Source organism: Vipera ursinii (genome assembly GCF_947247035.1).
Source record: "Vipera ursinii genome assembly, chromosome: 1".
Taxonomy (NCBI): domain Eukaryota; kingdom Metazoa; phylum Chordata; class Lepidosauria; order Squamata; family Viperidae; genus Vipera; species Vipera ursinii.
In genome coordinates this window covers 355439756-355459176 of record NC_139512.1, presented here as the reverse complement: position 1 = coordinate 355459176, position 19421 = coordinate 355439756, and the positions used below count along the sequence as shown (strand labels likewise).

The window sequence follows — 19421 nt, the reverse complement described above, 5'->3', positions numbered from 1 at the left end:
TACAGTACTTTGGCCTTTCCCCCCCAAGCACTCCTGGAGCAGAAGGCCCTCTGTACTTGCTCAGAGGCACGGGAGTCAGAAGACTTTAATTTTTTATATATATTTTTTAACTTCACTAACAAAACCCGAACGCGGCGCCAGCGCCACCTAGCGGCTTCCCTTCCCCAGAATAGGACCCTTGAGGGGGCGTGGCCTCCGCTGCTCGCCGCGCCTCCCGCGACGCTCATCGTCCGAACCGTGCGCGTGCGCAGCTCGCGCTCCTCCAGCATCCCAGAATGCCGCTGTACCCGGAAGTCGCGCCTCCTCCTCCGCCGCCGCCGCCGCCGCTGTGCGGGGAAGAGAAGCCGGGATGGAGGACGAAGAGCTCGACTTGGCCGAGGAGCTGGAGGCCGCCTTGCAGCTGGCGCCGGAGGTGCAGCTGGCCATTGAGCAGGTGAATGGGGCGAGGGGCGTGGTTGGAAGGGCGGGGGGGCGTGGCTTGGGGGGGGACAGGGCGGAGCCTTAGTATGCTAATTAAGGGGGTGGGAGGGGGGGCAGGGGGCTGCTTAGAGAGGGTCCATATTTAAGGGGGGGGCTTATTGGGGGCAGCTCCCCTCTAGGGAAGGGTCCCTGGAGGTGACCTTAATGGGGGCAGAAAAGACCCCCATTTGGATTTGGGGGCTGCTCAGGAGCTTTGGACTCCAGTTCCCATCAGCCTCAGCCAGATGGAGTTGGGGGTCCCTTTGGAGATGGGATTGTAGGGGTCCAGGGGAAGGCTGGGGTATCCACAGGGGTCCTCCAGAAGGGATAAAATGGGTGGGTGGGCTGGATGCCTTTAGGATGCCTTTAGGATACCTTTAGGATGACAAAGTGTTTGGGGGGGGCAGCACCCCCCCCAAAAACTCGTCATTTTCCACCCATAGTGAAGAAAATAAATGCCCAAATGTCATCCATGAAGTCATCAATCCTTTTCTATCTGCACTCTCAAAGCTTCCTCACTGCATTTCAAGATGGACACTGATTCACACTGATATGTGTATTTATATGTAAGGGTGTAAGTATAGACCAGGGGTAGGCAACCTCGGCTCTTTTATGACGCGTGGACTTCAACTCCCAGAATTCCTGAGCCAGCCATGCTGAGGGGAGAGGGAGGGGTTTCCAAGCTGAGCCCTGCTGGCTTAGGAATTCTGGGAGTTGAAGTCCACGCATCATAAAAGAGCCGAGGTTGCCTAGCCCTGGTATAGACGTATGTATGTCTGTAGCATGTTTCTAGGCGTGTGATGTACGGGTAGGCTTTTTTGGAGAGCAGGTGACAGAATTTCATTTTTAACGTGGGCCCGTCTGCCCGCTGCAAAAATGACAATAAGAGTTATGAGATCTATATATTCATTTTAATTTTAATCCTTTTCAAATCATAGTCTAATCGGCCTTTTATATTTTCGGTCACTTCTGGTTCTTCTCGAGAGAAATGCAGGGAAGCCTTCTTCCTCCACAGTATACAGGCTGTCCTTGACTTACGACAGTTCATTTCATCACCGTTCAAAGTTACAACGGCGTTGAAAAAAATGTGACTTAGAACTGTTTTTCACGTGACCATTGCAGCATCCCCCCATGGTATGGTCACATGATCAAAATTCAGACGCTTGGCAACTGGCTCATGTTTATGACGGTTGCAGCGTCCCGGGGTCACGTGATCCCCTTTTGCGACCTTCTGACAAGCAAAGTCAATGAGGGAGCCGGATTCACTTAAGGACCGTGTGACTCACTTAACAACTGCAGCGATTCGCCTAACAACTGGACTAAGAAAAGTCGTAAAATGAGGCAAAACTCACTCAACAAATGTCTCAGTTAGCAACCAGAAGTTCAATTGTGGTTGTATGTAGAGGACTACCTGTACAAAGTGGCTCTGGATTACTGGGCTTTATGAATCCATAAAAAGCTCAATTATTTGAATTCACGCCATTCCAAGGGATCTTCCCATTGAAAATAGTGGTTTGAGACTTGAGGGAAGTAGGCAAGGTAAAGTTTGAAAGGTAAATCTTACATTTATGTTTATCAGTGAAATATGAGGGTGAACAGTTTTTAAAAATATAGTGACGAGTTTACATTTAACTAAGTCACAGACGAGTTTTATGAAGCAAAACAAATATATCTTCTCTGTCAGTCTTGTTTGATTGGTCAGTCCTGACCATTTGCAGCTGTGTGGACTACAACTCCCAGAATTCCCCAGCCAGCCATGCTCTCCCTAGTAGCTTGCCTTGTCCTGCCAGTCCCTTGGACTGCCAGGCGATCAAACCGGTCGGTCCTAGAGGAGATCAACCCTGGCTGCTCTTTAGAAGGCCAGATCCTGAAGCTGAAACTCAAATCCTTTGGCCACCTAATGAGAAGGAAGGACTCACTGGAGAAGAGCCTAATGCCGGGAATGGTTGAGGGCAAGAGAAGAAGGGGACGACGGAGAACGAGGTGGGTGGATGGAGTCACTGAAGCAGGAGGCGTGAGCTTAAATGGACTCCAGATGATGGTAGAGGACAGGAAGGCCTGGAGGAACGTTGTCCATGGGGTCGTGATGGGTCGGACACGACTTCGCAGCTAACAACAACAGCTTGCCTTGTCAGTATTGGTGGGAGTGCAAGCAAACTTCCTTTCTTCCCAGCATTGAAGATGCTACCTGGTTGGGTCATGAAACGTCTGCAAGTTCTGAGAACACCAAGGGTCCCATATTTATTCAGTTTTAACAAGCAAGATCAGTTAACTACATTAACATAAATCCAATATACATATAGAGGAAAAAATATAGAAGACATAATGCTGCTAAAAATCTTAGATTGTAGAATCACTGTAAAATTTAATGTTGTTTGCAATTGCAGTCCCTGCCCTTCATTTGTAATTTTTCTTTCTTCTTTGATTGCTATTCTATTCCATTCCATTCCATATTTTCTATTCTATTCTATTCTATTCTATTCTATTCTATTCTATTCTATTCTATTCTATTCTATTCTATTCTATTCTATTCTATTCTATTCTATTCTATTCTATTTTTTCTATTCCTATTCCTGTTCCTTGTTCTCTATTTTCTATTCCATTCCTATCCTGTCCTGTCCCTATCCTATTATCCTATCCTATCCTATCCTATTTTAGGGATGCGGTGGCTCAGTGGGTTAGGACACTGAGTCTGTCGATCAGAAGGTCGGAAGTTTGGCAGGTCAAATCCCGAGTGCCGCGTAACAGAGTGAGCGCCTGTTACCGTCCCAGCTTCTGCCAACCTAGCAGTTCGAAAGCACGTAAAAATGCAAGTAGAAAAATAGGGAGCACTCCGGTGGGAAGGTAACAGCGTTCCGTGCGCCTTTGGCGTCTAGTCATGCTGGCCACATGACCACGGAGACGTCCTCGGACAAGCGCTGGCTCTTCGGCTTTGAAACGGAGATGAGCACCCGCCCCTAGAGTTGGAAACAACTAGCACGCTTGTGCGGGGGAAGCTTTACCTTTACCTTTTTATCCTATTTTATTCTCTATTCCCTATTCTATTCTATTCCATGCTATCGTAGGTTGTAGAATCAGTGTACAATTTAATGTTGTTTGCAGTTGCAACCCCAGCCATTCATTTGTAATTTTTCTGTCTTCCTTGATTGGTAGGTATTTCCCAGCCAAGATCCGCTGGACAGGGCTGATTTCAACGCAGTGGAATACATCAATACTCTTTTCCCAACCGAGCAAGTGAGTTGAATCCGCACCACTGTATGATACCGTGTGGTTTTGATTTATTTTCATATTCTTTATTACTACAATTCCAAGGCCACAAATAAGGCTCATCAGAAAGTGCAAGCAGTCCTTGAGTTATGACCTCTCATTTGATGGCAATGGCAATAGCACGTACATACCACCCCATAGTGCTTTACAACACACTCTGAGCAGTTTACCGAGTCGAAATATTGCCCCAACAATTTGGGTTCTCATTTTGCCGACCTCGGAAGGATGGAGTCAACCTTGAGCTAGTCAAGATTGAACTCCTGGCTGTGGGCAGAGTTAGCCTGCAATGGTGCATTCTAACCACCAGGGCTCCCAAACGCACAATATTGGAACTATCACTTCATGTAGAAGGCCAGACAGAGGCTGGGGGCGGCATCAAGAGAGGAATCAGCCTGGAATCGTTACGTTCCCACAAATGGTTTAAATTCAACCCCTCTTCAATTCCTTTGACTCTGATGTAGCGCCAAGTTTGTGCTGACTGTTAGCTGACCTGATTCTTGCCTGTAAACAGTCCTTGACCTACAACCATTGATGTATTGACCATTCAAACCGTACGAGCAATAACCCTTAGCCTTACGTACCGCTTCACAGTGCTTTACAGCCCTCTCTAAGCAGTTGACAGAGTCAACATTTTGTCCCCAACAATCTGGGCCCTCATTTTACTGACTTCGGAAGGAGGGAAGGCTGAGTCCACCTTCGAGCCCCATCAGGATCGAACTCCTGGCTGTAGGCAGAGTTAGCCTGCAATGTTACATTCTAACCAGCAGGGCTCCCAAAGGCACAATATTGGAACCATCACTTCATGTAGAAGGCCAGGCCGAGGCCGGGGGCGGCGTCAAGAGAGGAATCAGCCTGGAATCGTTACGTTCCCACAAGTGGTTTAAATTCAACCCCTCTTCAATTCCTTTGACTCAGATGTAGCACCAAGTTTGTGCTGACTGTTAGCTGACTTGATTCTTGCCTATAAGCAGTCCCTGACCTATAACACGGGTCGGCAACCCGCAGCTCTGGAGCCCCATGCGGCTCTTTCAGCCTTCTGTGGCTCCCAGTCATCCTCCGCCATTTGCAGAGACAGAGATAGAGAGAGGCACTTGTGCTTCTCTCTCTCCCTCCCTCCCTCGCAACTTCCTTGGAAGATCAACTAAGATGATTAAAGGCCTGGAGACTCAAACATATGAAGAACAGTTGCAGGATTTGGGTTTGGCTACTCTAGAGAGGAGAAGTACGGGGGAGGATATGATAGCAGTATTCCAGTATTTGAGGGGCTGCCACAAAGACCCTCTGGGTCAATTTATTTTCCAAAGCACCGGAAGCCAAGACAAGAAACAACGGACGGAAACTGATCAAGGAGAGAAGCAACCTGGAATTAAGGAGACGCTTCCGAACAGTGAGGACAATTTCCCAGTGGAACAGCTTGCCTCCAGAAATCGTGGGCGTTCCATCACTGGAGGTTTTTTTTTTAAGAAAAGACTGGACAGTCAGTTGTCTAAAATGGTATAGGATCGCCTGCTTGAGCAGGGGGCTGGATTAGAAGACCTCCAAGGTCCCTTCCAGTTCTATTCTGATTCTGATGAACAAGTAAATTAAATGCATTTTGCTAGCCTAGGGCAGGGGTAGGCAACCTTGGCTCTTTTATGACTCGTGGACTTCAATTCCCAGAATTCCTGAGCCAGCATGGCTCAGCTTGGAAACCTCTCCCTTTCCCCTCAGCGTGGCTGGCTCAGGAATTCTGGGAGTTGAAGTCCACAAGTCATGAAAGGGCTATAACTCCCCCATGCTGGCTCAGGAATTCTGGGAGTTGAAGTCTATTGCCCTAATTCAGGGGTAGGCAACCTTGGCTCTTTTATGACTCGTGGATTTCAATTCCCAGAATTCCTCAGCCAGCATGGCTCAGCTTGGAAACTTCTCCCTTTCCCCTCAGCGTGGCTGGCTCAGGAATTCTGGGAGTTGAAGTCCACAAGTCATAAAAGAGCCAAGGTTGCCTACCCCTTGGCCTAGGGTGTCGGAGATCACGCACTGGGCAAAAATTCTGCAGTGCTTTTAGAGCAGAGGTCCCCCAACCTTTTGGACCCCAGGAACCGGTTCTGTGGAGAAAAGTTTTTCCGCGGACCGGAGAGTGTGTGGTTTTGTGTGCTGCCTACATCCCGCGGAAGGGGCTTTGCTTCTTTGTGCGGACCGATTGCTGGCATGCCGCGGTCCAGTTAGTGGACCAGGCGGTTGGAGACCCCTGTTTTAGAGGGTTTACTTTGTGTTTGAGGGGCCCAGTAGCTCAGCAGTTAAAGATGCTGAGCTTCTCAGCTGGAAAGCTGATAGCCTGTGTTCGAGAGCCAAGTGCCACGTGATGGGGTGAGGTCCTGTTCCTTGCTCCAGCTTCTGTCCACCTAGCACAGGGGTAGGCAATTTGGCTCTTTTATGACTCATGGACTTCTACTCCCAGAATCCCTGAGCCAGCATGGGGGAACTATGGTCCCCCCGTGACTTGTGGACTTCAACTCCCAGAATCCATGAGCCAGCATGGGGGAACTATGGCCCCTCCATGACTTGTGGACTTCAAGTCCCAGAATCCCTGAGCCAGCATGGGGGAACTATGGCCCCTCCATGACTTGTGGACTTCAACTCCCAGAATTCCTCAGCCAGCATGGGGGAGCTATGGCCCCTTCATGACTTGTGGACTTCAACTCCCAGAATTCCTCAGCCAGCATGGCTCACCTTGGAAACCTCTCCCTTTTTCCTCAGCGTGGCTGGCTCAGGAATTCTGGGAGCATTGGTTGCCGGTTGCCCTCCGGGTGAGATTCAAGGTGCTGGTCCTTACCTATAAAGCCCTACATGGCTTAGGCCCGGGATACTTACAGGACCGTCTGCTGCCAGGAACGACTTCCCTCCGCCCGGTGCGCTCACACAGAGAGGGTTTCCTCAGGGTGCCGTCGGCCGCTAGACAGTGTCGGCTGGCGACCCCCAGGGGGAGGGTCTTCTCTGTTGGGGCGCCGGCCCTTTGGAATCAGCTCCCCCGAGAACTTCGGATGTCCCCAGATCTCCGGTCCTTTCGTCACGACCTAAAGACGTATCTTTTTCAACTGGCCAACCTAGACTGAGGATGGGGTTTTTTAATATTGTTTTAATTTTATTGTTTTTAGTAATTATGGGGCTTTGTAATTTAATTCTTTTTTAATATTTGTATTACTGTTTTTTATAGCTTTTTTATTGTTGTGAGCCACCCTGAGTCCTTCGTGAGATAGGGCGGCATATAAGTCCAATAAATTAATAAATTAATAAATTAATAAATTAATAAATTAATAAATTATAAATAAAAATATATATTTTGGGGGAAAGTGTTTGATGAATGCAGATTGGGGATCTGATTCCCTTGATGGTGCATAATGAAAAGATTAAGCCCTGCTCCTCCCCTCCTATTTTTCTCTTGCAGTCTTTGGCCAATATCGATGACGTAGTGAACAAAATCAGGTTGAAAATAAGGTAAGTGAGGATGGGTGTTATTAACCTGTGAATGCTCCAACACTGGAAGTTTTTAAGAAGAGACTGGACAGCCATTTGTCCGAAATGGTATAGGGTTTCCTGCCTGAGCAGGGGGTTGGACTACATAACCTCCAAGGTCCCTCCCAACTTTATATTATTATTATTATTATTATTATTATTATTATTATTATTATTATTATTATTATTATTATTATTATTATTATTCCCCCTCCATTTCTTGGCAGGGGTGGCATCTGCATCAAATTTCCTTAAAGTGAAACATCTGTGTACCAGGGTTTCTCAACCTTGGCAACGTGCAGGTGTGTGGACTTCAATTCCTAGCATTCCTTAGCCAGCCGTTTGCTTGGACAATTCTGGGACCTGAATTTCAGTCACCCTAAAGCAGGGGTAGGCAACCTTGGCCTCTTTTATGACTCGTGGACTTCAACTCCCAGAATTCCTGAGCCAGCCATGCTGAGGAGAAAGAGAGAGGTTTCCATACTGAGCCATGCTGGCTCAGGAATTCTGGGTGTTGAAGTCCACGAGTCATAAAAGAGCCAAGGTTGCCTACCCCTGGTCTAGGCCTAGGCCACTTTATGACTCGTGGACTTCAACTCCCAGAATTCCTGAGCCAGCCATGCTGAGGGGAATGGGAGAGGTTTCCATGCTGACCTGTGCTGGCTCAGGAATTCTGGGAGTTCAAGTCCACGAGTCATAAAAGAGCCAAGGTTGCCTCCCCCTGCCCTAAAGTATGTTAGCTGGATAATTCTGGGTGTTGAAGTCCAGCCATCTTTAGGCAGGCTGACTAAGGAATTCTGGGAGTTGGAGTTCACCTAACTTAACATGTTGGCTGGGGAATTCTGGGCGTTGAAGTTCACCCATCTTAAAGCGTGATGGCTGGGGAATTCTGGGAGCAGAAGTCCACCTATTTTAAAGCATGCTGGCTGGGGAGCTCTGGGAGTGGAAGTCCACTCATATTGAAGGATATTGGCTGGGGGATTCTGGGAGTTGAAGTCCACCCATCTTCAGGAATGCTGGCTGGGGAATTATGGGTGCTGGTCCGCGCACTTTAAAGTTGCCACGGTTGACAAAAACTGGTTTATTGCGTATTAATTTCAGCACCATGGCGCGATTAATGACATCCATCAAGAGATTACTGATAGTCTTCAACGTACGGCCACAATTATGCTCAAAATTCATGTGGCTGACTGAGAAATTAGTTAAACGAGTTTTACCCCATTTCACAACTTTTCTTGCCACATTCATTAAGTGAATCACTGCAGTTGTTAAATTAGTAAACTGGTTGTTAAGTGAGTGGCTTCCCCCTTGACTTTGCCTGTCAGAAGGTCATAAATCGGGATCATGTGACACACACACACACACACACACACCCCGAGACACTTGCAACCGTCATAAATGTGAGTCAGTTGCCAAGCTTTTGAGTTTTGATCAAGTGACCCTGGGGAGGCTGCAACGGTCATAAAAGTGTGAAAAGCAGTCATAAGTCACTTTTTCCAGTGCCGTTGTAACTTTGAACAGTCAGTTGGAACTGTTGTAAGTGGAGGACTGCCTGTGTTTCAGTTTTTCCTTTCCTGATTGCCTGAGGCTTGTGGAGGCAAACTTCCAGCCTTAAAAAATGGTTTGCAAAGGAACAGCATTTATTTTAAAGCTTGAAACGTCTCCGTTTCTTGGTCCGTCGGATTTAAGAATATCTCGGCAACCTTTTTCTCCAGAAAAGTTGACGCGGAGAATTACTTTCAGACTTCTTATCTTTTTTTTTTAATCTTTGCAGACGATTGGACGATAATATTCGGACGGTGGTGAGGGCCCAGACCAACGTGGGGCAAGATGGCCGTGAGGTACGTTCTTTAATAATAATAATGGTGATGGTGATGGTGATGGTGATGACAAAAAAAGTCTGGAGAGTGGACGTGGCAGTGCCTGGAGACAGCAGAACAGACGAGGAAGAACTGGAGAAGATCACAAAATACAAAGACCCACAAATAGAAATAAAAAGACTGTGGCAAAGGCAAGCAAGGGTGGCACCAATAGTCATAGGCGCCTTGGGTGCAACCCCAAAACAACTGGAGCACCACTTGGACACCGTCATCGGCATTGACAAATTCGTCATGAGTCAATTGCAAAAGGCCGCCTTACTAGGAACTGCTTCCCTCCTGTGACGAGATCTGTAATACCATCAAACATCCACACCTGCCTATCCCAGGTCCTTGGGAAGGACTCGATAGGTAGACAAAAAGGCCAAATCCAGTCTGAACATCTGGCTGGCTGTGCGATGATCAATAATTTATTTATTTATTTATTTATTTATTTATTTATTTATTTATTTATTTATTTATTTATTTATTTTATTACATTTATATACCACCCTTTCCCTGAGGACTCAGGGCGGTTTACAGGGAGTTAAAAAACCAGCAATACAAAAGTTAAAACCAATTTAAAAACGATTAAACTAACCCTGTGCAATTAAAACCCCGATTTAAAATAAATTACTCCTCAGCCTGGGCCCGAGAGCTCGAAGAGCCAGGTCTTCAGGCCCCGGCGGAATGACCGGAGGTCGGGGGCAGTCCTCAGCTCTACTGGCAGCTGGTTCCAAAGGGCAGGCGCCCCCACTGAGAAGGCCCTGTCCCTGGGTGTCACCCGCCGGCAATCTCTTACCGGTGGGACCCTGAGCAGACCCTCCCTGTGGGAGCGCACTGGGCGAAGGGCGTTTGATGCCGGCAGCAGGTGTTCCCTCAAATACCCCGGACCCAGGCCATGTAGGGCTTTATAGGTAATAACCAGCACCTTGAATTTCACCCGGAGGGCAACCGGAAGCCAATGCAGCTCGCGGAGTAGAGGTGTTACATGGGAGTATCGGGAGACCCCCCATTACAACTCGCGCGGCCGCATTGAAGCCTCCGAGTGGTCTTGATGATGATGATGATGATGGAAGGGACCTTGGAGGTCATCATTTTTTTTTTGCACATGGCAGCGGAGACCTAAAGGAAAAGATTTTTAAAAACCCAGCTGAAGGCCCAGGACTGGGGCGACGGCCCTATACCATTCCAGACAGGTGGTTATCCAATCTCTTCTTAAAAACTTTCAGTTATGGAGCACCCACAACTTCTGGAGGCAGGTTGTTCCTCTGATTAACTGTTCTCACTGTCAGGAAATTCCTCCATAGTTCCAGGTTGCTTCTCTCCTTGACGAGTTTCCATCCGTTGCTTCTCGTCCTGCCTTCAGGCGCTTTGGGGAATAGCTTGACTCCCTCTTCTTTGGGGCAGCCCCTGAGATACTGGAAGGCTGCTATCATGTCCCCCCTCGTCCTTCTCTTCATTGGCTGCATTAACAGAGAATCAAGATCGCGTGAAGTACTAATACCACTTTACAGTGCCTTGGTAAGGCCACACCTGGAATACTGCATCCAGTTTTGGTCACCACGATGTAAAAAAAGATGTCAAGACTCTGGAAAGAGTGCAGAGAAGAGCAACAAAGATGATTGGAGGACTGGAGGCTAAAATATATAAGGAACGGTTGCTGGAATTGGGTCTGTCTAGTCAAATGAAGAGAAGGACGAGGGGTGACATGATAGCAGCCTTCCAGTATCTCAGGGGCTGCCCCAAAGAAGAGGGAGTCAAGCTCTTCTCCAAAGTGCCTGAAGGCAGGAGAAGAAGCAACGGATGGAGACTAGTCAAGGAGAGAAGCAACCTAGAACTAAGCAGAAATTTCCTGACAGTGAGAACAACTAACCAGTGGAGCAACCTGCCTCCAGAAGTGGTGAATGCTCCAACATTGGAGGTTTTTAAGAAGAGACTGGAAAGCCATTTGTCTGAAATGGGATAGGGTTTCCTGCCTGTGCAGGGGGTTGGACTAGATGACCTCCAAGGTCCCTTCCAACTTATTATTATTAAACTAGACATATCCAATTCCAGCAACCGTTCCCGAGTTAAATAAAAGATATAAAGATGACTTTGTTTCTTTTGACCTACTCTGTCCACAGTCCTTAACTCACGACAAGGACTCTAAATATCTTCCCTGTGTAATTCATCCTCGATTTACAACAGTTCATTTAGTGACCGCTCAAAAACGGCATTGAAAAAAATGTGACTTGGGACAGTTTTTCACAGTTACGACCAATGCAGCATCCCCGTGTTCATGCGATCAAAATTCAGATGCTTGGCGACTGATTCATATTTATGACGGTCACGGTGTCCCAGGGTCATGTGATCCCCTTTTGAGACCTTCTGGCAAACAAAGCTAATGGGGAAGCCAGCTTCACTTAACAACCATATTGCTATCTTAACAACTGAAGAGATTCACTTAACAACCGTGGCGAGAAAGGCTGTAAAATGGGGACAAAACTCATTTAACGACTGTCTGACTTATTAACAAGAAATTTGGGGTGCAGTTGTGGTTGTACGTTGAAAATTAGCTTGCAGCTCCTGTGTCATTTTTCTACTTGAACTATTGCAGTCCTTGTTTAGCAATCTCTCGCAGTTACAACAGCGATTAAAAAAAAGTTTAAAAAAAGTAACCTTGCAACCAATCCTCGCATTTACAAACCTTTGCAGGTCCGTAGAGGGACGCGGTGGCTCAGTGGGTTAGAACGCTGAGCTTGTCGATCAGAAGGTCGGCAGTTTGGCGGGTCGAATCCCGAGTGTCGCGTAGCAGAGTGAGCGCCCGTTACTCGTCCCAGCTTCTGCCAACCTAGCAGTTCGAAAGCACGTAAAAATGCAAGTAGAAAAATAGGGACCACTACAGTGGGAAGGTAACAGCGTTCCGTGCGCCTTTGGCATCCAGCCACGCCGGCCACATGACCACGGAGACGTCCTCGGACAAGCGCTGGCTCTTCGGCTTTGAAACGGAGATGAGCACCGGCCCCTAGAGTCGGAAACGACTAGCACACGTGTGCGGGGGAACCTTTACCTTTACCTTAGAGCTGAAGTACTGCCAGTCCTTGTTTAATAACGGTCATCGGGAGCGGAATATCTGTCACTAAGGGATGCGGCCCTACATTGCAACAGCCATTCCGGCAGTCCTGATTACTCCTATTAAGCAAGGAGGTCACACGGTCACCCCTTTCGACTTCCCGCCGGCTTCCCCATTGACTTATCCACTGCGGCGATTCACTTAACAGCCGTGGCAAGGAAGGTCATAAAGTGGGTCAAATCTCACTCCACAAGTGTCTCGCTTAACAACCGAAATGTTGGGCTCCGTTGTGGTTGTAAGTCGAGGACTGCCTCTACATCACCTCCGCATGCTCGAATTGTAATTGAACCGGACAAAAATATTACTGAATAAGAAAAAAATTGACAGCGTGTTTCAGACTTCCAGCCGTGGACAGGCAGTCCTCAACTTAACGACCGCCCCTGAGCCCAAAAAGCTTTGTGGCCAATCGGGAAAGTTGTTAAATGAATCTTGCCCTATTTTACGACCTTTCTTGCCGCTGTTGTTAAGCAAATCACGGCCGTCGTTAAATTAGTAAAACGGTGGTTAAGTCAATCCGGCTTCCTCGTCTGAAGGTCGCAAAAGGAGATCACATGACACACACACACCCCGGGACACCGCGACCGTCATAAATGCAAGCCATTTGCCAAGCGTTCCCAATTCTGATCGCCTGACCCTGGGGACGCCGCAACGGTCGCAAAGGTGAAAAACGGGTCATCAGCCCCTTTTTTCCACGGCCGTTGAAACTTCAAATTCACTCTTTTTTTTCTCCCCCAATCCTGTCGTAACTTCGGTCGCGAAACGAATGGTTGCAAATGGAGAACCGTCTCTTAATTCCAAATAGTTTCTCCTCCTCGCTCCTTTCAATGGTTTTTTTTTTCTTTCTCCCCCTCCCTCCCTCATTTTTCCATTCTCTTATTTTATTCTCTCTTTTTTTTGGAGGCAGGGGGCAGACCCTGTTTTCAGCTTGCACAAAATTTGCAGACAATTACAGCAGTGGGGGGGGAGAAGGAGAATTTCCCCCAACCTCCAGTGTCTGATGGCCCCTTCGGAGGCAGGAAAATTTAGCGGAACGGCATTCCAGAACGGGGCGATTTTTTCCTCCGCCCCGTTCCAGACGGCGGCTGGGCTGGGAAACAGATCCCCCTTTGGCTGTGGTTGGCTGGGCCAGCTGATGGTGTCCCCCCCTCCCCAAACACACACACAGACACAGACACAAACACACATATTAGTATTTCGCTTCCATTCAAATGGAACATTATCCAGAGGGCTGTAGCTGACTGGCAGCTGGTTCAAAGCCCTGGGCTCTTTTGTCTCCCACGATGCCCTGCAGCTGGGATGGAGCGGAGGAATTCTGGGAAATGGATCCGGGGGTGGGGGCAGGGGGGGGAGGACCTGGATTTGTTTTGACGGAGCCTTGGGGAAATTGGGCAAGGAAGAACAAGCCACGGCTTGAAACATGTTGGCTCTTGGTTTCTCAGTGGGTTGTTTGAATACCGCAATCCAGTGTTTGTCAGCCTGGGATGTTTTAAGAAGGGTGGGCTTCCACTCCCAGAACAATCCTGTTTTAAGCTGTGTGGACTTCCACATTCTTTAAAGCAGGCTGGCTGGGGGATTCTGGGAGTGGAAGTCCACCCCTCTTAAAACCTGCTGGCTGGGGGATTCTGGGAGTGGAAGTCTGCCCCTCTTAAAGCAGGCTGGCTGGGGAATTCTGGGAGTGGAAGCCCACCCCTCTTAAAGCAGGCTGGCTGGACAATTCTGGGAGTGGAAGTCTGCCCCTCTTAAAGCAGGCTGGCTGGGGGATTCTGGAAGTCCGCCCATCTTAAAGCAGGCTGGCTGGGGGATTCTGGGAGTTGAACTCCACCCGTCCTAAAATGTCCTGGCTGGGGAATTCTGGGAGTTGAACTCCACCCCGCCCCCACCCCCCTTAAAGCATGCTGGCTGGGGAATTCTGGGAGTGAAAGTCCACCCAAAGCATGCTGGCTGTCTTTTATGACTTGGGGACTTCCACTCCCAAAATTCCAGGGCAGGCTCCGGAATTCTGGGAGTTGACATCCACAAGTCATAAAAGGGCCCACGTTCCCCACCCTTGTGATGAAGGAAGGATGCAGAGATGCAAACCCCCCTTCCCTTCCCCGACTCTGCGAAATTCCTTGCATGGCCCATCCTGGCCATCTTGAATTCTAGGCACCCATCAAGAGGATAAAATGGTCGTGTGGATTCAGTTAATGGGGTTCTCACTGTTCAATATGTTTCTTCTCCCCCTCACCCCTCACACGTCGTTTCTCCAGGCTCTTGAAGAGGCCCAAAAGGCCATCCAACAACTCTTTGGTAAGATTAAAGACATTAAGGATAAAGCAGAAAAATCGGAGCAGATGGTGAGTGCCGAGTGCCTTATTGTTTATCTTTACTACTTACAGGGTGGGATTGATAACTCTTGGCTGCTGTATGAATGTTGCTTGTTGCTTAGGAATCTGAGGAAGGAAGGAAGGAAGGAAGGGAGGGAGGAAGGAAGGAAGGAAAGAAGGAAGGAAGGGAAGGAAGGAAGGAAGGAAGGAAGGAGGGAAGGAAGGAAAGAAAGGAAGGAAGGAGGGAGGGAGCGAAGGAAGGGTAGGAGAGAGGAAGGAAGGAAGGAAGGGAAAGGAAAAAGGGAGGAATGGAGGAAGGAGGGAGAGAGGAAGGAAGGAAGGGAAAGGAAAGAGGGAGGAAGGAAGGAGGGAGGGAAGGAAGGAAGGAAGGAAGGAAAGAGGAAGGAGGGAGGGGGGGAGCGAAGGAAGGGTAGGAGAGAGGAAGGAAGGAAGGAAGGAAGGAAGGAAGGAAGGAAGGAAGGAAAAGGAAGGAAGGAAGGGAGGGAGGAAGGAGGGAGAGAGGAAGGAAGGAAGGAAAAGGAAAGAGGGAGGAAGGAAGGAAAGGGTGGAAGGAAGGAGGGAGGGAGGGAAGGAAGGAAGGGAGGAAGAAAAGAGAGGGAGGAAGGAGGGAGGGAGCGAAGGAAGGGTAGGAGAGAGGAAGGAAGGAAGGAAGGAAGGAAGGAAGGAAGGAAGGAAGGGAAAGGAAAAAGGGAGGAAGGAAGGGAGGAAGGAGGGAGAGAGGAAGGAAGGAAGGGAAAGGAAAGAGGAAGGAAGGAGGGAGGGAAGGAAGTAAGTAAGATATTTGATGGGGAAGGAAGGAAGGACAGAAGAAGGAAAGGAAGCAAGGAAGGAAATGAGAACGAAGGAAGAATGGTGAAAAGAGGGAAGGAAGGGGAGGGATAGAAGGAATGAAGGAATGGAGAGGGAGAGAGGGAAGAAGGGAAAAAGGAAGGATAGGAAAAGGAAGGAAGAGAAAATTGGGAGAAGAAGGGGAAGGAGACGGGAATGAAGGAGCACAGAATTAAGGAAGGGGAGAAGGAAGGAAGGGGGAGAGAATTGGGAAAGGAAAGGAAGGGAAGGAAAGATGAGGGAAAGAAGGAAGGGAGAATGGTGACGAGGGAGAGGGGAAGGAAGGGAGGGATAGGAGAATGGAGGGAGGGGGGGAAGAAAGGAAGGGAAAGAGGGAGGGATGAAGGGATAAGAGAAGAGAAAATTGAGAGACGGAGGGAAAGGAAAAAAAAAGAAAGAGCGATAGGAAAAAAAGTGAAGGGAGAGAGAATTGGGGAAGGGAAAAGAGAGGAAGGGAAGAAGGCAAGGTCAAGGGAAACGAAGAGAAAAAAGAAATAACGGAGGGGTGGAAGGCTCAGGAGTAAAGGAAGAACCGGCTGTTTGCAGTGTTTCATGTTTATATGATTCATTACACCGAAGCCCAGGGCGAGTTTGATGGCACTAGAATTCGTTGGAACACCAAAACCTCTCAGAAAGCAAAGAGTTAAAAGTCTTGATTTTCTACTTCCACCCCCAAACATATAACTTGGGGAGGGGGTGGGACTAGCCCAGGGGTGTCAGACTCAATTTCATTGACGGCCGCATCAGCATTGCGGTTGCCCGGGGGGGGCGTGGCCTACTGGGGGGGGCGTGGCCTACTGGGTGGGCGTGGCTAGAGTGCGTATGGCCTGCTGGGTGGGCGTGGCCAGCTCTACATCGTTGGCATCAAGGGTGCCTATGGGGGCCTGGGCAGGAGTGGGACAGATCTGGGGGTCTCTGGCAGGAGGAGGGTCTCTGGGCCAGGGCCAAGGTGGCGGGGGCCGTTCCCTCACTGTTTCCAGGATGGCTTCGCGGGCCGCATGAAACCACTTCCCGGGCCGGATCTGGCCCCCGGGGCCTTGTGTTTGACATGTCTGGGCTAGATGATCTCCGAAGTCCCCCTCCCCTTATTTTGTGGGTTGCGTTTCTTTCCCTTCACCAAAGCCCACCGTTTTGAATTGGAGGCTGTGCTTTTTTTCTGTTGAATCCTTTGCTAAAGACCTCTGCCTGCTTCCATCCAATCAGGTGAAAGAGATCACCCGGGATATCAAACAGCTGGACCACGCTAAACGCCAGTTGACCACCTCCATCACCACCCTGAACCACCTCCACATGTTAGCCGGGGGAGTGGACTCACTGGAGTAAGTTGCCTGGGATCCGTCGTTGCTTGGAATGCTGTGGCTAAGTGGTTCGTCGTAAGTCGAGGACTACCTACATAACAACCTTGCTGCGGTTGCCATAGTGTGACAAAACAGTCGTCCCTAAGTCTTTTCTCATAGTCTGTCCGTTGTCCCAGCCAAGGAAGTCCCAGTTTTAAAATTTAAAATTCTTTTTTTTGAGGGGGGGGGGAAAGGTAAAGGTTCCCCCTGGACATGCGTGCTAGTCGTTTCCAACTCTAGGGGCCGGTGGTCATCGAGGACGACTCCGTGGTCATGTGGCCGGCATGACTAGACGCCAAAGGCGCACGGAACGCTGTTCCCTTCCCACCGTAGTGGTCCCTATTTTTCTACTTGCATTTTTTACGTGCTTTCGAACCGCTAGGTTGGCAGAAGCTGGGACGAGTAACAGGCGCTCCACTCTGTTACGCGGCACTCGGGATTCGACCCGCCAAACTGGTGATGACCTATAAAGCCCTAAATGGCATGGGTCCGGGTTATTTATGGGAGCACCTTCTGCCGGCGTCATCTTCCCATCGTCCTGTGCGCTCCCACAGAGAGGGTCTCCTCAGGGTGCCGTCGGTCAGGGAATGTCGACTGGCGGCCCCCAGGAGGAGAGCATTCTCTGTGGGCGCGCCTGCCCTCTGGAATCAGCTCCCTGTGGAGCTCCGGATGGCTCCCGACCTTCGCTCTTTTCGCCGTGACCTGAAAACCTGGTTATTCGAGCTTGCCGGCCTGGACTGAGGGATTGGGGTTTTAAATTCATAATTTAATTTTATTTTGTTTGGGGCTAAATTTAATTTAATTTATTTTTAACTTTTATATGTTATATTTTAATTGCCCTGTACACCGCCCTGAGACCCTGGGGAGAAGGGCGGTATATAAATCTAATAAATAAATAAATAATAAATAAACTGCCGGCCTTCTGATCGACAAGCTCAGCGTCCTAACCCATTGAGCCACCGCGTCCCTTTTTTGGTAAACTTTTTATTAATTTTTCCCATACAATTCAACAGGACTTCTTCGACAAGGTGTTTGTCTGAGTTTATCATTCGCTAATGCAAATTTAATTCCTGATCCTTTATTCTTTTCCCCAAACGTGGATAAAACAAGTCCCAAGTCTAATAGTGTTCCATTTCTCCTTTTTCTTTCAGCCTCAGAGTAAGTCTGTCCATTTCCGCACCGTCTAATATTTTTAAATTTTATTTCTGACGGTATTTCTTCCTTTTTCCAGGATTGTGCAAATACGATTCTTGCCGCTGTTATCACATGTAAAATCAAAATACATACTTTGTTTATCGATCTTTTCTGGCATAGTACCTAATTTTAAAAAAAAACTCAGGTTTAAAATCTGCATCTTTTTCCCAACACCTTTTCTAGCCAAAATAGAAAAGGTTTCTCCTGCCTGAGTAGGGGGTTGGACTAGATGACCTCCGAGGTCCCTTCCAACTCTTGTTATTCTATTCATTGCTTCTCCAAAGCCGGCTGGGAAGGTTACAAATAGCGGCCACAGGACACCGCAACTGTCATAACTACATACCAGTTGCCCAGCATCCCAATTTTGATCGCGTGGCAATGGTTGTGTGAAACAGGTTCATAAGAAGGATCTGGACAGACTCGAACACTGGGCACTATCTAACAAAATGAAATTCAATGGTGAAAAAAGTAAGGTTCTACATTTAGGCAGGAAAAACCAAATGCACAGGTATAGTATAGGTGGTACCTTGCTCAATAGTAGTAACTGTGAGAGGGATCTCGGAGTCCTAGTGGACAATCACTTCAATATGAGCCAGCCCTGTGCTGCAGCTGCCAAAAAAGCCAACACGGTGCTAGGCTGCATTAACAGAGGGATAGAATCAAGATCATGTGAAGTATTAATACCACTTTACAATGCTTTGGTAAGGCCACACCTGGAATACTGCATCCAGTTTTGGTTACCACGATGTAAAAAAGATGTCGAGACTCTAGAAAGAGTACAGAGAAGAGCAACTTACTTTAGCTGGAGGCTAAAACATATAGGGAACGGTTGCTGGAATTGGGTATGTGTAGTTTAATGAAGAGAAGGGTGAGGGGTGACATGATAGCAGTCTTCCAATATCTCAGGGGCTACCACAAAGAAGAGGGAGTCAAGCTATTCTCCAAAGTGCCCGAAGGCAGGAAAAGAAGCAATGGATGGAAACTCATCAAGGAGAGAAGCAACCTAGAACTAAGGAGGAATTTCCTGACAGTTAGAGCAATTAACCAGTGGAACCACCTGCCTCCAGAGGTGGTGAATGCTCCAACACTGGAAGTTTTTAAGAAGAGACTGGACAGCCATTTGCCTGAAATGGTATAGGGTTTCCTGCCTGAGCAGGGGGTTGGACTAGATGACCTCCAAGGTCCCTTCCAACTTTATATTATTATTATTATTATTATTATTATTATTATTATTATTATTATTATTATTATTATTATTATTATTATTATTATTATTATAAACCTTTTTTTATTGTAACTCTGAACACCTTTTCTATTTTTCCCCAGAACTTCTTTGCATTGTTTGCCTTGGGCAAAACAATTGTCCGTTGTCCCAGCAAAGGAAGCCCCAGTTTTAAAATTCAAAATTCTTTATATCCCCACGTATACAGGAAGTCTTCGACTTACAACAGGTTCATTTACTGACCGTTCAAAGTTACCACAGCACTGAAAACAGTGGCCTATGACTGTTTTTCACCCTTATGACCATTGCAGCATCCCCGTGGTC

The 19421-nt window shown here is 48.0% G+C and overlaps 1 protein-coding gene across 2 annotated transcripts in view; it reads left to right on the top strand.

Annotated features, from left to right (window-relative positions):
- The first annotated feature begins 295 nt into the window (after positions 1 to 295).
- Positions 296 to 19421, top strand: part of VPS53 (VPS53 subunit of GARP complex) — a 70555-nt gene continuing 51429 nt past the window's right edge. For both annotated transcript variants that reach the window (XM_083379708.1, XM_083379707.1), the window contains exons 1-6: positions 296 to 433; positions 3613 to 3693; positions 7151 to 7200; positions 8993 to 9059; positions 14439 to 14525; positions 16548 to 16663. In XM_083379708.1, coding sequence (XP_083235834.1) covers positions 350 to 433; positions 3613 to 3693; positions 7151 to 7200; positions 8993 to 9059; positions 14439 to 14525; positions 16548 to 16663 — 485 coding nt within the window. In that variant the 5' untranslated portion in view covers positions 296 to 349. The remainder of the gene's footprint in view (positions 434 to 3612; positions 3694 to 7150; positions 7201 to 8992; positions 9060 to 14438; positions 14526 to 16547; positions 16664 to 19421) is intronic.